This window comes from Hibiscus syriacus, unplaced genomic scaffold (genome assembly GCF_006381635.1).
Source record: "Hibiscus syriacus cultivar Baekdansim isolate YM2019G1 unplaced genomic scaffold, ASM638163v2 tig00000340_pilon, whole genome shotgun sequence".
Lineage (NCBI taxonomy): Eukaryota > Viridiplantae > Streptophyta > Magnoliopsida > Malvales > Malvaceae > Hibiscus > Hibiscus syriacus.
The window spans coordinates 13,640,656-13,664,845 of record NW_024061783.1 but is presented as its reverse complement, the minus strand read 5'-3'; the positions used below and the strand labels follow the sequence as shown (position 1 = coordinate 13,664,845).

Here is a 24,190-nt window from a genome sequence, read left to right as displayed (position 1 = left end):
ATATTTATTTTAATTTTCCAGAAATATAAGATTTTAAAAAAACGGAATCATCATCGATTATATAAGTTAGATTTGATCGATCACCTATTAAAATTAAATATAAAATACACATAATATTAATAGTAATCATTGAGAAATTTTCTTGAATTACAAAAATGATTATAAATTCTAAAGATTAAATAAATATAAATTTTATTTAATTGAGTAAAACTTTTAAAATAAAGTGTAAAATATTTATTCGAAAAAGACAGTAGTTCAATCAGTTTTGAAAGGCCTTACTTTTTAGCCTATTTCTTTTTTCTATTTTGTATTTATTTTCTCTTTTTTAAATGAACAAAGAAATAATTTGCTTATTTTTCCTCACACTGTGCTCCTCACATTCAAAAAGAATGTTAATACTTCATACATATTTTATTAAAAGGAACATCTTTTATTAAAATATTAAAATACTTGGTTGAAAGGCCCAACCAAAAGTCTGAGTTCAAGGCTAGAAATAACCAAGACTCATCTCAGCTACAATACAAACTATACAAATATAATTCGATCCCCTTTCATTTATTCCTTTGTGTTCTCTTTCATATTCCATTTCTTCTTTCTCTTCTATGTGTGATACAGAGTTTACGGTACAGAACCCATCTTGTTCATCCTATTGTCTCGGCTCGTCCGAAATACAATAAAAAAAGTCTCTTCCAAAATAGAGAATCTCAATGATGTATTATCTTTTTTTCATTTTATTTATTAGCCTATCGATAAGAATATAAATGAAACCTCAATTGTTTGAGCTATAAGAGAATGTACAAATATTCCTTGAATATTTGAAGTTGTAATTTAGTTTCTTATCATTCAATGAGCGTCTTGTATTTCATAAAAATTGGGGACAATATAATCCTTTTCCTATGTATCTATAAGAATCAATATTATTACATTCCAATTCCTTACAGATACCCCCAAGGAAAATCTTGAATTGGATCCCAAATTGACGAGTTAGTGTGAGCTTATTCACGCGGTAATACACTATTTGAATAGGAATCCATTTTCTAAAAGACCATGGCTTTCATGCTTTGGCGAGTATTCGAGATCCTTTCGACGATCTATGTTGTGTTGAAGGGATATCTATATAATCCGATCGATTGTGAAAATTCCGCAGTAGCAACGAAACTGGGAAAATTATATAGAAAATATAGTTCTTTTCTTTCTGTTATATTAGTATTTCTATTATATTAATATTTTCTATTCTATTTTTATATTCTATTAGTATTAGATTAGTATTAGTTAGTGATCCCGGCTCAGCGAGTCATTTTTTTCGTGATTAACTGATGGTGCCAGTCCTACATTTTGTCTCTGTGGATCGAGGAGAAAGGGGGCTCCGCAGGAAGAGGATTGTACCATGAGAGAAGCAAAGAGGTCAAGCTCTTTCAAATATACAACATGATTATGGAAATGCAATGGAGTTAGGCTTTCATGCAGATCCGAATGAATCATCTTTCCATGGAGGTAGATCCTTGCCCGCTAGGTAAAAAGATAGCAAGTTACAAATTATGTTTCGATATGACATGCATTTCTATTACTATGAAATTCATAAATAAAATAATTAATCGTGGGGTTACCTCATGTTTTTAGTGACGAACCTTACATGTGTTCCTAAGAAAAGAAAATGAATTTGTCAAAATTTTAGGGTCTTAAAGGGTCGTGGAAACACATAAGAACTCTTTAATGGAACTGGAAGAGAGATGTAACTCCAGTTCCTTTGAAATAGTAAGATCTTTGGCACAAAGAGAAGGGGTTGATCCATATCATCTTGACTTGGTTCTGATTTTTTTAAGAATACTGCTTCTCCTACTCGTATCGAATAGAACATGTTGAGGTAAACATTTTTCATGTAAAACCTTCTTGATTTAGATCGAGAGAATCGTACAGTTTTATGAAATCATGTGTATATGGCTTGAGTCCGTAGTCAATCCTATTTCCGATAGGAGCAATTGACAATTGAATCTAACGTTTTCGATTATTTTTGTATCCATAATAGTGCAAAAAGAAAGCTAAGCTCCAAGTTGTTCAAGAATAGTGGTGTTGTTGAGTTTCTCGATCCTTTGACTTAGGATTAGTTAATTCTATTTCTTGATGGGGGCAGAAAAGGAATATAACTCAGCGGCAGAGTATCAACTTGACTTAGGGTCTCCTCAAATCTTCCATGAATTTCTCTAATGGGGAAATTACGCTATTTGTTTTCCTCTTTTTATACAAAGCTCAAAAATCTATTTTTTTAAACTCTAATTAGGTTAATTTCTCATCTGATTGAACTCAAATTCAAATAATAGAATCTCTATACGAAAATAATCTATTCGATTGAACATTAAGTCAACGTTTGATAGTTGACACAAAATTCGGGTTGTTTCACAATTTTCATGTAAATATTGAACTTTAATACTCTTTGTGATTAGGGATGACAATTTAACTCGAAACTAACAGATTTTGACCCAATACAATATGTTTTTTTAAGAAAAATTGGGTTCTGGTTGGGATCTATATAAGAAGAGGTCGGGTTTGGGTGGAGGTGAAAAACCTCAAACCTAACCCAACCTGAGGGTAATATTATAATTTTTTCATTTAAATTTATTGATAATTGTTGTAATACCCCCTCTCTCTATAGTTTTTTAATTAGGCCCTTATTTTATGTCGAGTTGGATCAGGTTTACACTCCAAAATTTTAAGTCAAAACAGGTTCAGGTAGAGGAAATATGTAACACCCCAACTCATATTCGACCCGAATACAAATTCAAAGTGCCACATTGACTTTTCAAATCTTTAACTTTTAAACAAATAGTTGACAATAAAATTTTCTTTTGAATAGTAGAACATTTTTATAAAAGATAAAGGGTACTACTTTTAAATTTAACTGCAAAAGTATAATTCATCATTTACATAAACACCATAATATTTTTCATTTACAAAAACCTGATCAGAGCATTTTCATTTAAAGCAGGGATACATGCCAACAAAATGAACAAAACGTAACAACCTACTATCTTAAATGATTATGTTATGATCTTCACTACTTATGATGTCATCTCCTACTCTTCACTCTTCAGATCTCTTTGAACCTACGTGGAAAACAATCCACACGCTAAGTCTTTGACTTAGTGAGGCAATAAGTAGCATAAAACATTTAAAACATCTTTTCTATTTAATATATAAACCTTTCCTAATTGAATGAAATTTGGTTTCTAAAAATTCATTAACTCATTCTTTACTCATCTTATAACTTTATTCACTTAACCCAATGTATAACACTGAGAATTTAGGATATCTGAGTACACTAAGGTTGTGCACAATTGTTGTCACCACAACTCATATAATTTGTATCGAAGTGCCACGTAGAATTTGTACCGAAGGACTGCGTAGAATTTGTCCATAAGGACCACATAGAAATATCCTGAAGGATTATATAGATTATCCTGAAGGATCACATAGATTATCCCGAAGGACTGCGTAGAACCCTCGACTCTTGTCATGCAAACTAGACCCCTAATTCTCACATATACACTTTGGGCTTTAACTTATAATTATTTTAAGTTTCACCATTTAAAGTGTATCTTATTTGTATATATATAGCATTTTCGTAGATCATTTACACGTAGGTATTTCGCATTCACATGTCACATGTTCATATTCAAAACAATTAACCATAAAACTTACCGTAACATATAATTGAATAAACATCATAAAATATAGCATAAAAGAATTGAAAGTAGTTTTTGATCGAAAACTTTGAAGTTGGCTTATCGCAATCCGTCCTCAAATCCAATATAAAGCAATTTGATTGCACTCATCTTTGCCTCACTAAAGTCCTTTACTCTTGTGTTCGAAACTTATAATATAGAGTTATCCGAAGGTTGATTTTGATCACAGTCTACACAAAACAATCGAAAATAAATATCGAATCACTTAGCCCAAATCATAATAACTTAATCTGCAAGAAACACTAAATTTTCTCATTTCATACTTAGTATCGGTACTTCCCCAACAGTATCGATACTTCCCTTGGTTGGTATCGATACCTACCTTTGGTACTGATACCATTATTACATACTGGAATTTCGGCTTTAAAATTGATAATGATACCTTACTATTGGTATCGATACTCCCCTTACAATATCGATACCCTAACAATCAGTACTGATACTTATCCTTGATTTTCAATTTTTTAAGCCTTGAAGTATCAGTAATGTTCTTATATTACCGATACTTTAGCCCAGATTTCATTTTTCCCACTTCGAATTTTAACCCAAAATCATCTAAATTCTTTACTTTTAACTCTAATCATCTCCTCACTCTAACTAATACTCATACTAATCACTTATCTTCACTAATTCTCTTATAACATCCAAATTTCTCAATAATATTCTTAAAACTAAGAATCATATAATTTCATCAAACATGTTATTATTTATTTCTTAGCTAAGACTTTGACAAGTCACCTTTAGAATTCATTAATCAACCAATTTCCAAATTTTCACTTCAAAACCCAAATTATTCGTTTCCTAATAACTCCTTATTAACTTAGTTTTTCTTCATTTTCAAGCTTCCTTAATCTTCTCTATCTCTTAAAGCTTTAATACAACCCATAATTTAAGAGAATCAATAACTTAAAAGAAACTCGCCTTAACCCCCAAGAAGGAACGAACCAAGAGAAGAGAAATAAGGAAATAAACTATCCAGAATTTTCCCCCTTCCTTATCCACTTAATATCTTAATATAATATGGATAAAAAATCTATATGCTGAAAAAGACCATCTTGTCCTTCTTCTCTTCCTTATTTGATATTAACTCCTAACACAAAATATCCAACCATTAGTCCTTGAACTTATCACTTAATCCAATTACACTACTAAATTTTAAATTCCTTACATTTCGATCATTGACCCAATGTTTGGGATATTACAAAATATGCTATGTAACACTAAAACTTAGGGCCTAAAAAATTCTTAAAATTCTTTTAAGGACTAAATTAAAATTTAAACTAAATTTAGGGGCTAAAGTAAAATTTTGATTAAATTTAAATCCAAATTTAGAAAGTATAAAAAATTATAGGACCTAGAGTGTAAAAGGATATAACTCCCAAATCTGGAAAGCTTTCCTTATTTGGAAACCCTATTTTCTCACTTTTCAAGCTTTCTTCTTTTAACAAGAAATTTCAATCGTCGTTTCGTCATCAACCGTTGCTCTGTTTTTGATACCTCCCGCACCATCGTTATAACATCCTAAAAATCGAGCTAGTGACTAAAATGTAAGTTTTGAAAATTTGAGGCCAATTTCAAAAACTTTTAAAAGTTTAAGGATTTAATGGGAATATTTTGTGAAGGATTATTTAGCAAAAATTGAATGATATAAGGGCAAAATGGTCTTTAGGTAAGAAATAAATTTAAAATTCATTTTTACAAGATATTTATGCACATAAGAATGAAGGAAAGAAGTATCTAGAAAGTGGTTCATGTTTCTTCTTCTTCTCCCTTTAGCCGTGAGTGTTCATTCCAATGGCGAGTTCTTTTCAAGTTGATTATTTCTTGAATTTTAAGTTGGGTTTTGGTCTATGGGTGATACATAAGCTTAAGGAAAGCTTAATGTTGTTTAAAACTAAAAGATGGATAAGTTATGAGGGGATTTGTAAATAGGGTTTTTGAGTGAATATATGAGAAATGTTTAGGAATTGAATTTAAAGGTTAAATTTGACTTGTCAAGGGTCTAATTAAGAAGTTATAATTTTGGTTATGGGTGATACATAAGCTTAAGGAAAGCTTAATGTTGTTTAAAACTAAAAGATGGATAAGTTATGAGGGATTTGTAAATAGGGTTTTTGAGTGAATATATGAGAAATGTTTAGGAATTGAATTTAAAGGTTAAATTTGACTTGTCAAGGGTCTAATTAAGAAGTTATAAGTAATAGAAGTGGATTAAGAACATGTTGAATAATTGGTATGATTTTTGGCGCTAAGTGTTCTATGGGAATTTTGGATGTTAAAGTGTGTTAAAGTGATATAAGTTAGTTTTAATAAGCATATTTGAGTTTAATGATTTAAAAGGAGTTAAAATAGTGGAAGTTAAGTAAGTTTTGGAAAATTTTTGGGTAAAATAAGTAAGTCTTTGACTTAGTGAGGCATATAATGCATAAATAAAACATTAAAACATTTAATCATATACTTAACTTTTATAAACATCATAGGTTACAGAAACCATCATACATTTCACCAAACAAGAACATATAACATCATGCACTGTCATTTATGTTATTTTTTTATTAGCCCAATGTATATCATTGAGAACTTAAGGTATGTGAGTGCATTGAGGTTGTGCACTAATGCAGTCACCACTGCTCATATAAATTGCACCGAAGTTCCGCGTAGAATATGGACCGAAGTGCCACGTAGAAATGTTCTGAAGGACCACATAGAAATATCCCGAAGGACCACGTAGAAATATCCCGAATGACCACGTAGAATTGTCCCGAATGACCACGTAGAACCCTCGACTCTTGGCATGCCAATTATACCTTTAGCTCTCATATCACATACTTTTGGGCTTTATCATTTATACCATTTCACATAGCTTATATCACATAGAAAAATAATCACATAGATCATGTCACATAGCTTATATCACATAGAAAAATAATCACATAGATCATGTCACATAGCTTATATCACATTTTCATATAATCACGTAGTTCAATATCACATAGCTTATATCACATTTTCACATAATCACATAGATCATGTCACATAGCATGAAATATAAACAATGCATGTTCACGTAGTAACATAATCAAAATTATGCTTATATTCATGTAATCATATAATCATATCATTTCATTAACTTTCAAACAATATTTTAATCAATTATTGGAAATAGACTCATCGCAAGTCTTCTTTCCATAAGACAATATATATAGTAGTATGCACTCACCTTAGCCTCACTTAGTCAAAGAAAAACTCTTATCTCTCTCTTGGTCAATCTTATATCATCGATTCGTTCGGAACTTGCTTTTGTTCGATATCTTCACAAATATATGATCGATATGAATATCGAAATTTGAATCACTATTAATCAATCATCAATAACTTAAGCTAAAAGAAACACTTAATTCAAAATTTCATTTTGAATAGTATCAGTACCCCAGGCCTAGTACCGATACTTTCTCACTATGGTATCGATAATATACTTCAGTATCGATACTCATTCTACATTCTGGAATTTCATCCCTAAAAATGGTACTGATACTTATCCATTAGTATCGATACCTTTAGTATCGATGTTACTTCTTTGGTATCGATATTGTTCTTATTATTCGTACTATTTCATCTTATGGTATCGATACTATTTTTCCAGTATCGATATTGTTCTTCCAGTATCGATACCCAAACCCAGTTTTCACCTATTTTTGCTTTGAAGTATCGGTATTGTTCATCCAGTACCGATACCCCTTGCCCATAACTTACTCATTTCAACTCAAAATTTAACAAAACTCATATAAATTTCCCACTTTACTCTCCTTTTAGGCCTTTAAACTTAACTACACTTATAAAAATCAACTTACATCACTTTAACATACTTAAACCTCCAAAATTCCACATAATCACTTGAAACTAAAAATCATACCAATTTATCAACATGCCCAAAATACTATTCCAACACCTTAGATTTCTTATTCCAACTTATGACAAGTCAAATTTCACTTCAAAATCCATTTACTAACACATTCTCATCAATTCATTCAAAAACCGTTTTATTTCAATCACCCATAACTTGTAAATCTTTTAGTTTCTACTTCTTTTTAAGCTTTCTCAAGTTTTCCTAATACCCCAAGAATCAGAACCAATCAAAATTTACAAGAAATAACTAACCTGAGGATTTCTTTCCTTAGCTCAGAGACTCACGGTGGAGAAGGAGAAAGAAAAGATGAAGAAGATAGAATTCTAGACTTCTTGCTTTAACTCTTTCCTCTCAATCCCACGTGTATATAATTCACCAAAGAATAAATTTTAAATTCATTTCCTTTTCCAATGACCATTATGTCCTTCCATATTTCCATATTAGCTAAACCTACACACAAAAATTCTAATTAAGTCCTTAAACTTTTCAATTTTCCACTTTAATCATAAAATTTTAAAATCTTACACTTTAGTCACTAGCCTAATTTTTAGGATGTTACAGCAAGCATCGAGTTAATCTCGATTGTGAAACCAAAAGAGTTGTTCAGAAGACTCCAGATAACTGAAAGATTGTGATGATTAGGGAACGTCGTGGATTCCTAACCAATATTGTGTCTACTTTGGTAGCTATGAAGGGTTCCAAGGTGTTTCTTGAGTATATTCAAGATACTAGGAGTTCTCGATCTGACATTGAAGGCATCCAGATTTTAAGTAATTTCCCAATGTTTTTCCTGAAGAGTTGCTCGGATTACCGCCGGATAGAGAAGTTGAGTTTGAGATTGAAGTCAATTTCAATTTCGATGGCTCCTTACTGTATGGCCCCCAAAGAAACTTAAGGAACTGAAAATCCAACTCCAGGAGTTGTTGGATAGGGGATTCATTCAACCCAGTGTTTCACCGTGGGGAGCCCCAATTCTCTTTGTCAATAAGAAAAATGGGACATTGAGACTTTGTATTGATTATAGGAAACTGAACAAGCTCACGGTTAAAAACAAATATCCTCTACCCAGGATCGATGATCTGTTTGACCAATTTCAAGGGGCTTCTATCTTTTCAAAGATAGACTTGAGGTCTGGTTATTACCAACTCAAGGTGAAGGATTCTGATGTGCTACAAATTGTTTTCTGTACTCGATATAGGCATTACGGGTTAACTAATACCCCTAATGCTTTTATAGATCTGATGAATCGGGTGTTTTGACCTTACTTGGACCAATTTGTAGTTGTGTTCATCGACGACATACTGGTGTATTCTCGAACTGAAGTAGAACATGATGAGCATTTAAGGATTGTTCTGCAGACTCCAAGGGAAAACAAGTTATACGCAAATTTGAGCAAGTGTGAGTTCTGGCTTAGCGAAGTGGCTTTTCTTGGGCATATCGTTTCTACTGAGGGTGTCCGGGTGGATCCGAGTAAAGTGGAGGCTATTTTGAACTGAAAGCAACCCAAGAACGTCTTAGAAATCCTTAGTTTCTTGGGCTTAAATGGTTATTATTACTGTCGTTTTGTTGAGGGGTTCTCCATTACTGTAGCTCCTCTAAGGAAACTATTAGGGAAAGATGTTCCATTTGTCTGGTATGAGGACCAACAAGCTAGCTTTGAGAAACTGAAGATTGTTTTGACTCAAGCCTCAGTATTGATTCAGCCTAATTCTGTGAATGATTTTTCTATCTACAATGATGTTTCTCACTCTGGATTAGGATGTGTTTTGATGCAAGATAGGAAGATTGTTGCTTATGTGTCACGTCAGTTAAAGATGTATAATCGCAACTATCCACTCATGATCTGGAGTTAGTTGTCGTTGTTTTTGCTTTGAATATCTGGAAACACTATCTCTACAGAGAAAAGTCTTATATCTATACAGATCATAAGAGTCTGAAGTATCTGCTTACTTAGAAAGATTTAAATTTAAGGCAACGTCGCTGGTTGGAGCTTCTAAAGAACTATGATTGTGAGATAGAGTATCATCCAGGAAAGGCTAATATGGTGGTCGATGCCTTGAGCCATAAGGTGATATCCGATCTGAGAGCCTTGTTTGCCAGTTTGAGTTTGTTTGATGATGCAAGCCTATTAGTAAAGTTACAAGTTAAACCCACTTTAGCTGAAGAGATTAAGGCTAAACAACTCCTAGATAGCTTCTTACTTCCCATGATTGGGTAGGTTGAGCAGGGAACGAGTTCAGAGTATACTTTTGGTCATGATGACATTATGTGCTTTCATGGTCGTTTTTGCGTCCCTAAAGATGATGAGTTAAGACGTGTTATTCTTTAGGAGGCTCATAGTAGTCCTTATGCCATGCATCATGGTGGGGACAAAAAGTATAAGTATATCAAGGAGCGATACTTTTAGAGTGGCATGAAGAATGATATTTCAGAATTTTTGGCGAGGTTTCTAACTTGTCAACAGGTTAAGGCAGAGCACCAACATACATCAAGATTGGCAATCTATTAAGATTCCTGAGTGGAAGTAAGTGCGTATTACGATGGACTTCATTACAGGTCTTACTCTTACTCCTTCCAAAAAGGATTTTGTTTGGGTGATTGCGAATCAACTCACCAAGTCAACTTATTTTATTCCTATTTGGGTTAATTATTCTTTAGACAAGTTGGTTAAATTGTATAACTCTGATATCGTTAGACTCCACGGTGTTCCATTTTCCATCATCTCTAACCAAGATCAGAAGTTTACTTCTAGGTTCTGGAAAGCTTTTCACGAGGCTCTAGGTACTCATTTGAATTTCAGTACAACTTTTCACCCGCAGACTGATGGTTAGTCTAAGCGAGTGATTCAGGTGTTGAAAGATATGCTATGGGATTGTGTGATTGAATTTCATGGTAGTTAGGGAGATTTATTTCCTTTAGCAAAGTTCGCTTACAATAACAGTTACCAAGCAAGTATTCGCATGGCACCATATGAGGCTCTATATGGACGTCGATGTCGTACTCCTATCTGTTAAATTGATTTGCATGATAAAAAACATTGGGTCCAGAGCTAATTCGACAGACTGAAGATACTGTCAGATTGATCCGTGATCGCTTGAGAGATGCGTTCGATAGGTAGAAATCTTATGCAGATAAGCAATGGAATGATATCGAGTTTGAGGTTGGGGTTTAGGTCTTTTTGAAAATATCTCCATGGGAAAAAGTGTTGAGATTTGGATGTAAGGGTAAATTGAGCCCGATATTTATTAGGTCATATCGTATTCTGAAAAAAGTCAGACCTATTGCTTATCAGCTTGAGTTGCCTCCCCAGCTCAGTCGCATTCGTGATATTTTTCATGTATCTATGTTGAGGCAATATCGTCCAGATCCAAGTCACATCATTCAGATTGATGAGGTAGAATTAAGACCTAATTTATCTTATGAGGAGGAGCCCATTAGATTTTAGATCGGGATGAGAGAGTTCTTCGGAATAGGCATATTCCGGTGGTCTAATGGAGTATGGCCTCTCAGAAGCTACTATGGAGATATTGGAGTCGATTGAAGCTCAGTTTCCGCATCTATTTCCATCAGGTAAATTTCGAGGACGAAATTTCTTTCAAGGGGGAGAGTTGTCACACCTCAACTTAGGGCCTAAAAGTTTTCTTAAAATTCTTATGAGGACTAAATTAAAATTATAACTAAAATTTGGGGGCCAAAGTGAAATTTTGATTAAACTCGGATCTAAATTCAGAAAGTATCAAAAATTAGAGAACCTACAGTGTAATTTTTCCATGTTCCTTTTTAGGGAATATATTACCCCTAAATCTAGAAACCCTAAATCTAGAAAGTTTTCTCATTTAGAAACCCTATTTTCTTTATCTTTAAGTTTTCATCTTTTAGCAAGAAATTTCAATCATCGTTTCATCATCGACCATTACTCTATTTTCGACACCTCTCGTACCATCGTGTTCCTTGCGTTGTCCCAAGTCTATTGGTGTCCACTTTGTCTCCGTTGTCGCTGGCGTGTGAGGGGATGAGAAATTTTGAAATCAATCTCTCTATCGTTTATCGTTGTGAATCGAGCTCGGTAATTGTCTCAAAACCCTTTAAAAGTACATAGAAATTTTTTTGTAATTTTTCAGACCCCTGAAGGCTCTGCATGCACCCCCACGCGTCACTTGTGCACGTGGGGAAGTTCCACCGCCTGGTGGCCTGCTTGATGATGGGTCAATCCGACCCGCTTGTCCGACCTGATCTAACTCGACCCGAACTGGTCAACCATTGATCGTTGACCGACGTTGACCTTTTTTTAAAACCTCCATCTTAACATTTTTTGACTTCCTGATTCCAATTCTGCGAACCGTTTTGCCAGATTCTGACCCGAAAGCCCCAAATCGAGACCGTTAATCTAAAAATATTTAGTATTTTTAGCGTTTTTGCTTATGTAATTGAGATTTGATTATGGAATTGAATCGAGAATATATTTTTATGAAGGTACTCGTATTTCACCCGACTGAGGGTCTGTTAGATCTGATGCTTCTCGTTCGTCAAATCCACACGATCATCGTTCCTTGAGAGTTACTCGTGGGTATCTTTAAATTGTATAAATAGGGTTTATTATTATTATTCATATTAGGATTATGGTATGGATTTTTTTGATTCATAGGATCTAGTACTGTCACTGATTGTGATCGGCAGAATCAGTAGCAAGCCCGCTTATCAGACTACTCAGATCGGTACATATGTGTTTCCTGATGGTGTTACAATACTGTTTTAAATTGTTCATCTGAAATACTTTAGATTTATGATAATATTGAATATTTTTATGACACAATATCTGATTTTTTTAATATCGTTTATCTGATATCTGATTTACTGTACATTTCTGGCATGATCTCTGATTTCTGTATTTTTGTATCTGATTTCTGAGTCTAGAATATTTTTGTGTTTTACTGAATTAAACTATTATTTTCACTCGAATACATACATGTTTATTACTGTCATTGGGGGTATTATTGGAGGAAGTATCTCAGGCCTAGTTTATGACTTGTAAGTCCTTACCGCAAGCTCCTCTGCTTTGTTCTCAGGGTAAGTCCTTACCACATGTCCTTATGTTATGTGTATAAGGCTCTTACCGGGTGTATAGGTGGGTGTATGGTTATGGGGAACCTACACATTATGGTGATCGGATGAGGGTAGTGTTCATATTTTTAAAACATGTTTGATAAACTGATTTTATTGAAGTATTTTATTTGTATGTTTTTGTACACCGTAAAGAGCACACTGGGCTTTTTAGCTCATTCTGTAAATTTTAACCTTTTCATATAGTAGCATACCGTAGGCTAACAAACTTGGCATCAGGAGGACCGGCTACTCCTATTTTTGTATCACTATATATCTCTATATACCTTTTTGTTATACTTTGATGACACTTGTTTTTGCTTCCGTCTCGATATATCCATACTACCAGTATTTTTCTATGTATATGTTTTATATGGTTTTTCTGATATACATATATATTGATATATGGACGTTTATCGTAAGAACTTTTCTTATGACTAATTTCATATTATACTATATATGGATTTGAACGTTATTGTAAATATGAAAAGAAATTTCTAAATAAGATATGTAACCGCCTAGAATTGGGCATAACGCCCAGGCCGGAATTAGGGGGTTACATGCTCTTCGAGTCGGGTGGATGGTATATATTTTTTGACCCAACCCGTTGACTTCCCTATTTATGATTTAATCCCTAACTTCTAAATTCTCACATTTTACTATTTAATCCTTTATCTTTATTAAAATTGATTCCCTTCTAATTCTAGTTATTCAAATTTAATTTCATATCTAATTTAATTCTTCTAGAATTCTACATAAGCATTAGAATATATTCTCTGATCATATGAAACCAGAAAATACAAAATCGATTTTAGGAATGTTACAATTTTAGTTGCCCTTTTTGAGTTATCATACTTAAATCCATTAGCAATACATGTAAATATATCATTCATAGATATATAAATAACATGTGTATGTCTATCATACATATGAACAACAATATTTTCATGTCATGCTTGTTTTTAGTCTATCTTTATAAATCATCAGTAACATGTGTATGTTATACATAGGAACATCAATGTCATCATGTCATATTTGATTTTGATTAATCATCATAGTTTATAATTAAGGATGCCTAAAATAAACTATAGAATGGGTTTATCTAGGTGACGCGGGTCAATATCGGTATAAATGTCATGAAACTCAACATCAATATGGAACCTATCGCACAAGGTGGATGAACCCGTAGGTCCAAATGCACCATAGTCCTAACTCAACATCAAGCGGAATAACTCTTGTAGGATGAATGAACATAAAGGTCCAAACTCATACCAAACAGAATCAATCACGTAAGGTTGACGAACCCCAAGGTCCAAATGTAACTCAACATCAAGTGAAACTCTCAAGCAAGATGAACGAACCCGAAGGTCCAATATCTAGCTACTCGACCCTAAGCATACAATTATACCACGTGACCTCCATCTAATTTACTTGAGCAATAATATAAACATCATAAACCTATAATCATTTATCATGTCATACATACTCGAACTCGTGATAATTTCATGATTCATGAATTGTTCATCTTTTATATATGAATATCTTTGTGTCTATATATTTTCATGAATATTTTCATAAATGCACATACAAGATGATACGTACAATGCTCTTAATACTTTAAGAACATGAAGTCTCTTACCTTGTCATGATTAACATAATAAATAGGATGAAGCCTCTCGAACTTCATGCAACATGTAATGCAATGTAGAATGCTTCTTAATGACTACATTAGATATACATATAGTATGACAACCAATACTACATCATCAAGTGCTCTTTTAGTAATGTTATGCTTTTAAAACACATTAACAAACGTTAGGGATATTTTGGTAATTTTTTATACATATGAATATTTAAGTAATTACTACGTGTAGTGGATTTGTGCAATGGATTTTCTTCACCGTTGAACCAACCCGACCGATGTTTAATAATTCTCTTGGGTTTTCATCACCGTTGTTGGCATACAAAAAATCTAATGAGGCTTGTGACTATATTTTTGTACAAACATATATAATTCACATCTTCTTGTACATTAAAAAAAACGTAATATAAAAATAAATGTTTAAACTATATCGTTTTTCTCATTTATGTGTTTAAATTATTTTTCGGTCAATATAGATGTCCAACGTTGCAAACGTTATAATTTTAAGTACTCCGACCGTAATAACAATTAAAAAGTCTCGTTAAGTGGAACATATCATATTCTATTAATTTTGAAGAATTTATTTTTTAAAAAAACTTAAAAATAAATTATTATATTAAAAAAATTTAAAAAAAATTACCCACCAAAAAATAGTTTAGACACCTAAATGGAAAAAAATGGTATAGACACTTATTTTTATATTAAGACTTAAAAAAAATACAAACATGTAACTAAAACAACAACAATTTGAAGAAATTCACCAGCAATACAACTTTAAACAATATTTAATCGACAATGCAATGGGAGATGCTGGTTTGAGATGTTGCATTGATAAACTCCTATGGATAAAACTTGTAACCCCATATCATTTCTCCCAAAAGGAAAAAAATGAAATTCACAACAAAAGAATGACATTAAAGGAATTGAATTCAAATGATTAGTACCTTTTCATGTCAACAAGGTCAGTCTATGAACAGTCCAACAAATAGGGGAGGGCAAGGTATCGTAGATCACAGAATCTGTAATCATACTGTTCCACTGCTTTCGGCGGCAGAAATTGAAGGGCCTTCGGATTTCACTAAGTCGAACCCTTGCTACCAATATCAAGCCCTTGCAAGAGGCCAAGAGGATCTTGATGCATTATATCGGCAAAGGCATGGAAGTTGGAGTTGGATGCAGCTACCATAGAAGGACATGGAGTCAATAAGTTAGATTGGAAAGGATGAAAAGGTGGTATTTGTATATTCTGGGAAGGAAGGAAAGACGATTGGGTGTATGATATATGCTGCATTCCTAAATTAAAGGTATCAGTTGCTGTCATTATTTCTCCGGTAGCAGTCTTGAGCCTCTCTACTTCTTTCTTCAACGCTTCATTCAGAGCTGTAATAAAAAACGGACTATAAGAAAAACTATAAATGAAATACCAAGGAATAGATACAATCATAACTCCCTGCCTGCATGTAAATGGACAATATTAAATTTAATGCTATCCAAGGCACGAGCTTTAAAATTAATGCCTAGAACACTAGTTAAAATGGGCATCCATAGTTTTGACTAATTCAATGCCATTTATTATTATTACTAACGTTCAACTTCTATAGGAAATGAACATGCCCATGAATATGATTGGGCATACAATTCTGAAAGCATGCTGCCTGGACAGAACGTACCATCACATAGGTGAGCTTGTTGTTCCATTTCGTGTAGCCGACGCTTAAGCTCAGTGTTCTCAGTAGTTAAGCCTGTCGTATCTCTCTAGAGTATACACAAAAATTTAGACAGTTAACATTCAGGTGTTATAAAAAGCAACATCAAATGGCCAACAAGGAAGACTGATCTCTCTACTATCCCACTTTTAAGGATTTAGAACTAATCCTCGTACTAACCCCTATCCTTTATCAAATGCTGACGGTATAGATTTGTTATTGTTATATATGGTGGCATGAGAAAGTTGTGGCCACCTGGAATGACACATGGGATTATTTTAGTTTTTATTCTTTATCATAATTATATAATAGAACTTGATAGAAAAGTATTCAAGAATAGAACAGAAAAATAACAAAGAAGCATGTGGCCATCTGGCCGAAAAATTGCACTTGTTCATGCCACATCACTCAATCTGACAGCAGGAATTCACATCATGACCAATTAGACTGTATCACATTTGATAAAAGTACAAGGATCAAATTCAATGAAATCACAGAACAAGGAACTAGAACCTAAAATGTGAGATAGTACTAGAGCATATCCAAAAAATAATGGCATTTCCGGAAAATTGGATGCCTTCGACAGATTAGAAGCATGTGAAATCAGGAAATGATAAGAATTAAAGCCCCAATTGTAAAAAGCTTTTGATTTATTTGAAAATACAATTGCCGATTATTGATTGTTTAATGTGTAGATATGAGATTCTCATAAGGTATGCAAACAGCAGCAAAAACAAGACCCAAAATTATGTAATGAGACATGCAAGTGTTTGACAAAAACCTGGAACAGGGTTAAGTGTGTGGACAGAGTAGTTGCTTCAGTTTGAAGTGTTTGGACTTTCCTCTCCAGTTCAGACATATATAGTGCTTTCCTTTCTTTAGAGCGAGTAGCTGAACGCCGATTTGCAATGATCCTACAAAAAAAGCATGTACTTTGTTAGCAAAAACTTCAGTTCAAACCCATCTCACCACATGATGAGATTTGCCAAATTTACTTTTAGAAATTTTTGTTGCAACTAAGGTGAGGTGTGTTGAGTGGACAGAAGAGAATCCCTCTTAAAGTCAGCGCTTAGGCAAGATACAGGTTATCATTCTTACATATGAGAAAATGAACAACAAAAGAAGTTATAGCATTCCAGGATGTATGAAATCAGTGCGCAATTCCTTACCAATCCACACTACCGCAAATTCTGAAGTTTAGAAAGAACAGCTTATTGCTTTAAATCAAACTTAAACGAAACTAAAAGTGCTTGAATGTGAAAAATTCCAATTATAATTTTAACGAATTCCATAACTACCAATAAGTCATTTTATTGACGGATCGAGCGATATTGAACAGGTCGGTAATTTGCGATATGCTAATGGAGTAATGGTAATGTAATGAGAAATTGTGCAAAGCAAATTCTGATCTAATTTACTAATAATAATTAATCTGTTCGGTATTCATGACATCTATTAAACGATAATCAAAGCAGAAACCTCAGGAAAAATAAAATTATAAAACATTTCCGAAGGAAGGAAATGGAAAAAGAAGTGAAAAAAAGAAGAAGCAAAGCATAGAGAAGCCCATATAAATTGAAGACAAGTTGTAGTTCACATGAATTTGATTCATAAAATTGCATACATATAAGAAGTTCTCCGAAATCAAACATCCTACTATAAGAAAATTTATTTCGTCATGGGGTGAGAAAAGTGAAGGGAAAACAAGAAGTTGAGCTAAGAAAAATCAATTTGTAAGCAGAACTTATAATTAGGAAATAATTTATATAATTGAAATAATTTGAATAAATAAAAAGAAATACTTTTAGAAATTCTACCAAACCTCAATTTCTTTCTAAATTGAAAACAAAGTTTCAACTTCGTTCCTCACTTTACTTCCTAAACTGTCCAAAACTCCATTCATACAAAGTCAAAAAAGAAGATTTAAAAAAAATCAGCTTCACCATCATGATAAACAAACACTTTAAACAAAATCATCATAATTTTCCGGGGGGGGGGGAAGAGTCAAATGTATTTACCATAACCATTTATAACCCAAAAATACAATTTCTTTCAACAAAAATATGTCATCCTCTTCTAATAGTTCCCATGTATACTCCACATAAAACAAAATAAACAAAAAATAACTTTATACTAAAAGTTGCAAATTTACAACTTCTTCAATCCCATAAGTACCTTAAACCAAATGCATTAAAATCCGAAAAAGTTAAATCCAAAAGTGGGGGGGAGGGGGAAAGAAGAAAAAAAAAAGTGATTCCCAAACCTTTTAGCTCTCTTTGGGTCTATAGCCCACAATTCAGCAAGCTTATCAGGAGCCATGGCTTTCTTAGCTTCAATTGACTCCATTATGGAGAACCCATCAACCGAATTACTATACCTATGCCTTCTATTATTCTTCTCCCTGTGGTCGGACCCACCAGTCATTTCCTCTCGTTTGGGGTTCTGAGCCGATCCACTGGAGGAATACACAGCAGCTACCTCTCCTTTGTCGACTCCTGTTGATGAGCCCCCTAGCTTCTCAATGTCCATGTAACTACAAAACAAGTCGTCTTCGGATCCCAACCCTTCGAAGGGGTCGGAGACGAGATCCAAGTCGTGTGGAATCCGAAATTGGACTTCGGATTGGGTTCGCCTGTGGTAAGAGCCCCGAAGGATAGGGAAAGACGGCATAATTTGCGGGGTTGCTGATGTATTGGAGGGAATTTGCGGATCCGTGTTCGTGTTCGTATTCATATTTTGCGGATCCTGCATTTCTGGTGTTTCTTTATAGATTTGAGATCAGTAGGCGAACTCTGAGAGTAACAGAGCTGACCCAAATACTTTCCTTTTAAGCTTTTTTTTAATCACAAATGATCATTAAATTATAGGGCAAACTCAAAGTTTACTATTCTAACTATCACTTTTATTCTATTTTGGTCACCTAATTGTTTTTTAAATTCATACATAATGTTACATTTTGGTTCATTTCAGTCACCCACCATTAAAAAGTTAACTGAATTGTTGATATGGCATTTTTATTAAATGATGATGTGGCATTATCAGCATCACTATTAATTTTTTAACGATTGGTGACCAAAATGAAATTAAAACTAAACGTTGGTATGATTTTTGAAAAACTAATTGAGTGACCAAAATAAAACAAAAATAATAATTGAGATACTAAACATGTAATTTACCTTAATCATATAAAAATTAATAATTAAATTTTAAAAATTATAAAATAATTATCAAAATTTTAATTTTATTATAAATAATTATTGCAAATTTAGTTATCATCCATTGATATATATTAAATGAATAATATTTCAAATAATCCCTCCATTCAAAATAAAATTTTATTTAATATTTTTAACAATAAATTTATCTATCTATCTATATATCTATCTATTTATATATCTATTTATCTATTTATCTAACTAGCTATATATATATATATATATATATATATATATATATATATATATAAACTATTTTCAAAATTATTGTTTTAAAATATCTTTACAAAATATTTTTTTTAAACCATTGAATTAAATTAAATTAATAACCAATCTACTTCATGTGATAGCTAAACACAATACTAATTGATAATTATGTTTGAATTTCATTCTCTTGAACCATATGATGTGTTGTAATAGATTCTTGTAACGTTATTTTTAATATTAAAATAATTTTAATATTATAAAAGTTTAATGCAAAAATAAATGTCTGAAATATATTTAAAGTTAACTTCAGTGCCTAAAGTATTTTTGTTAAAAATAGATACCTAAAGTTTTCTTCGTTACACTTTTAGGTGTCTAACTTTTTCAACGTTATATTTTTAGGTGTCTAGACTATAACAACAGTTAAATTCAACCATTAAGCGACATGTGTCAAGAAAAATAAAATTTTATTTAAAAAACACTTAAAATTAAATTTTATTTTTTAAAAAAAAAACTCCAATATTTCTAAAATTATAAAAAAAAAACTCCAAAATCTCGAAAAGCCCTAATTTCAATCCCTTAGTACCGTCGACCGCCACCAATGTCGTCAATCAACCAAATACCCGACGTTGTTCGGCCGACCAACCACCCAAAGATCGAAACCTCTTATTTTCACATTGCAATCTTCGATTGATCGATGCAATTAGAAGTTGGAGCAAAGGTTTCGACTGTTGGAATGTTGGAGGTCAGCGGTGGCAAAGGGATTAAAATTAGGTTTATAAGGAAGTTTGGAGTTTTTTCTAATAATTTCAAGAAAATATGATTTTTTTTAAAAAAAAATTAAAGTGTTTTTTAAATAATTTTTTTAAAATTCTATAAAAATTGACACGTGTCACTTAACGATCATATTTAACGGTTGTTATAGTCTAGGGACCTAAAACATAACGTCGGAAACGTTAGGTACCTAAAAGTGTATTGGTGAAAACGTTAGACTCTTATTTTTAACGAAAAATACTTTAACACCTAAAATTAACTTTGAAAATACTTTGGGCACCTATTTTTACATTAAGTCTGTTATAAACAATGAGTGATATCTAGAAATACATTTTACTACCTAAGTTATGAGAAATCGTTTGATGTAGTATATATTTTTCCTCTTAATATCTAGGTTAGACCCAAGTCATGGAATAATCACACTTGTATAGTTCATCTCATGTTTCTCGATATTTGGAGTAGACTTTAAAAAATAAACAAATGTGATATCTCATATCAATTTATTTGAGTATGACCATAAATTTCTAGTTTTACTCAATCAAGTGTAACAAATATAACTCTCATTATGTATGAGATAAATCATTTATTGATCAACCATATCACATTACATATATTATAGAGTATCTAACATCAATCTTTATAGTACTACCAATTATAATAGACGTTTGAATGTTTCAAAATATATGATTCACGATGTTGGGATAATAATAATCTCAAATCAAAGGATCGTATATATAATTATCACTTAAGATAATGTTGCGACTATTACATAATAATTCAAAAAACATATTCATAGTGGGTCCGTCCAATAATGTTCTATAATACATACTCATGAATTGATTTTGGCATCCCATATTATTGACAATGATTTATTATCAATAAATTACATAGTAATCTTAATATATTATTATTGTTCAAACCCACAATAATAATAATTAATTAAGGTCCTTTTAAGGAAAATTATATTTTCACAAGATTTTATTATAAATCGGATCATTTATATATAAAAGATAAACTAAAATAATAATGACATTGTTTTTTAATAAATAAGGTGAAACAAATATGTATTTAGGGTCTGTTTTCATTGAAAATAGTTTTCGACAAATATTTTTCGTAAAATGAAATATATTTTCTAAAAATCAATTTTTGAAAATTATTTTATGATGTTTGGATGATATTGTGTAAACTATTTCTACTAATTGGTAATTTTTTTAGAAATTATTTATTATAAACATAGAATACAATAAATAATATTTTTTATTATAAAAACTCAATATTATTATTTTTAGAATATTAGAATAATTTATTCAATATTATTTGTACACTCTTATAAATAAAAAATATTAAGACTACTATATTCTATTAAAATAAAATATTATAAATTATATTAATTATTTATTAAAATTATATATGCTATATTATATTTTTTTAAATAATGTATATTATTAATTATATTAAGTAATTATTAAAATAATAATAATGATATTATAATATTATAAATTATAATATTAAAATAAAAATATTATATTATATTTAAAAATTATTAAAAAATATATTTTGAAGAATTTTTTAAAAATATTACTATATTATTATATTAATGTTAAGTGCATAAAATAATATATTCACTATTGATAATTCAATAATATTGTTTTTATGAGATTAATAAAAATATTAATTTTATTAATAATTTATTATATATTATTAAAATAAAAATATAATATCATATATTATTATAATATAATTGAGTATACTGTTACAATATTAATAAATGTTATATTATTAATAAATATATTTTAAATATTTTTAATAATTAATATTTCTATTAAAATGATACTAAAATATTATATTAATATTAAATACATAAAATAATATTATTTTGAATATTTATATTCTAAAATGAAAATTTCAAAAAATGACTTACGTAAAATTAAACTATAAGTCAATTTTAAGTATATACAAAGAAAATTACATTGATTAGGAAAATGAATTATATCGATCAACTCTTTCATCATTCTTGGGTGTTTGAAAGCAAATTGAGTTCTTAATAAGTGAAAAACCAACCAACTTGTAGATCAAATTTATTGGTACAGAAGCACAACAAACAGAATGGTTATCAGACATTAATGCCTGTGAACTTCATTATAAGACTGCATGTCTTCACTTGCATAGCTCGGCCGACAGGCCATTAGCTAAAGATGAAATTGTAGTTGCAGACACTCCTCTTGTTCCTCCCAAGTACCATTTCTTGATCATCTCAACCACATTTGCATTCTCCACTTTGATTTTCGCTTCCTCCTTTCCCTTGCTCGTAAATGCAATCTGTTCACGCACACGCATTAAACCATGAATGATTGGTTTTTTTCTCAAGGATAGAGTTACTAATATGCCTCAAAAATATACCTCTGCAGTTGCTGAATTTGCAGGAAAATGGTATGTGATGATTGAATCCTTCTTAAAGTATTTAGACTGGAAGAATTCAACCACTTTCTCCAAGGCTTCTTCTTCTTCCTCTTCGTATTTGTCGACAGCTGCCAATCGGTCCCTCACAGTACTCTCTAGCTGCACTCCGTATTGGGAACCTTTGATCTCCTTAATCACCACAACTCTCAGAAATTTCTCCACTGGAGCTGCAAATTGTGATCAAAATCGTTTTAAATCAGATACTAATGATAGTTTTGTTACAAATTTGAAGAATAAATGAAAAGAAATGGTTTGTTGTACCATTAACAAGAGCCTCAAAGAAGTCATCATCTTCTGCTAGCACGTTTCCAGGCTTTCCCTTCCATTGTTCCAAGTGTCCTACAACTTCATGTTCATGGTAAACTCCAATCGCTGTGAACTGGATTTGCAGAAAGTGAATCTCAATATCGGTAATACCTGTTGCACCCCCACAAATGAATGTAGATTGTTGAACCATTTCTAGTTTTCATATTGAGGATCATGTAAAACATAGTTGAATTTAACACGACGAGTTCTGATCCGAAGACCCGCTGTTTAATGCAGTTAGTTCATTTATACGGAACATAGAATGAATAAGGATTACCATGACCAAAAAGAGACAGTGGCTTGGTAGTTGTGATTTGTGGGGGAAAAGGGATTTCATCAACCATCACCATTTCAGTACTCACTGAAAAATGCAGAAAATATAGATAGAAACCAGCAAGTCATGTTATTCTAATGAAGAAAAATAGATGGTAAAAATCAAAGCACCATTAGAATTGATCTTACTAGCTATGTTTGCAGGAGGTTGAAGACAGGCAAGGAAGCAATGAAAGGGCGAAGCCGGTTGAGTTTCGAAGTGCTATGGGAAAGTAGAGAGTGGTGATGCCTTTATATCAAAGCATTGATGGCAGAAACTTAGAACATGAGCATTTCAGCATGGGGTAGCTAACACTTTGGTCCCTCTATAAGTCTTGCATGGGTGAAGGTGGTTGGTAGGTTTTCATTTGTGATTCATCTGCTTTTCTCCCGTTTGACTTGCAGTTATTGGATGATAACATTTATGAATTTTTAGGTGAACTAGCAGGGCCAATACCTTTAAATTTGTTGAAGTATAAAATGGATTAGCAAACCTCTCTTCTATTCCTGCCTCTACAAATTAGGGAGTTTTGAGCCTTTGGCATTGGGGCACCCACGTGATTGAAGTGCTAACCACCGTTCGTTTTACCTACCCCTATTCATCTTACTATTATATTTAATTCATCAAATTTTCCATGAAGAAACCCTTTAGGCTTGGGCTCTATAGATTGCCGATCACTAGCACGGAAGAATATATATATATATATATATATATATATATATATATATATATGGGTTAGAATTCACTCATACTTAATATAAATTTTTTTATACCATTTATAAAATAAAGACAAAAAGGCACGTTTGGGACAATGCACCTTGCA

The 24,190-nt window shown here is 31.9% G+C and overlaps 1 protein-coding gene, 1 long non-coding RNA gene and 1 pseudogene across 2 annotated transcripts; all 3 read right to left on the bottom strand.

The window, feature by feature from the left end:
• Positions 1 to 344: 344 nt before the first annotated feature.
• LOC120204699 lies at positions 345 to 14,790 on the bottom strand. The gene is made up of 3 exons (XR_005523968.1): positions 14,779 to 14,790; positions 3,982 to 3,991; positions 345 to 427 (listed from the first exon to the last, which is right to left on the bottom strand). It is a non-coding gene; the product is annotated as an uncharacterized LOC120204699 (long non-coding RNA).
• A 329-nt stretch (positions 14,791 to 15,119) lies between these two features.
• Positions 15,120 to 18,880, bottom strand: LOC120204680 (annotated as a pseudogene).
• Positions 18,881 to 22,321: 3,441 nt separating this feature from the next.
• LOC120204689 (probable chalcone--flavonone isomerase 3) lies at positions 22,322 to 23,628 on the bottom strand. Its single transcript, XM_039204737.1, has 5 exons — positions 23,517 to 23,628; positions 23,332 to 23,415; positions 23,010 to 23,165; positions 22,689 to 22,915; positions 22,322 to 22,607 (listed from the first exon to the last, which is right to left on the bottom strand). Coding segments are annotated over exons 1-5 (630 nt in total). The 5' UTR covers positions 23,518 to 23,628; the 3' UTR covers positions 22,322 to 22,445.
• Between the last annotated feature and the right edge of the window lie 562 nt (positions 23,629 to 24,190).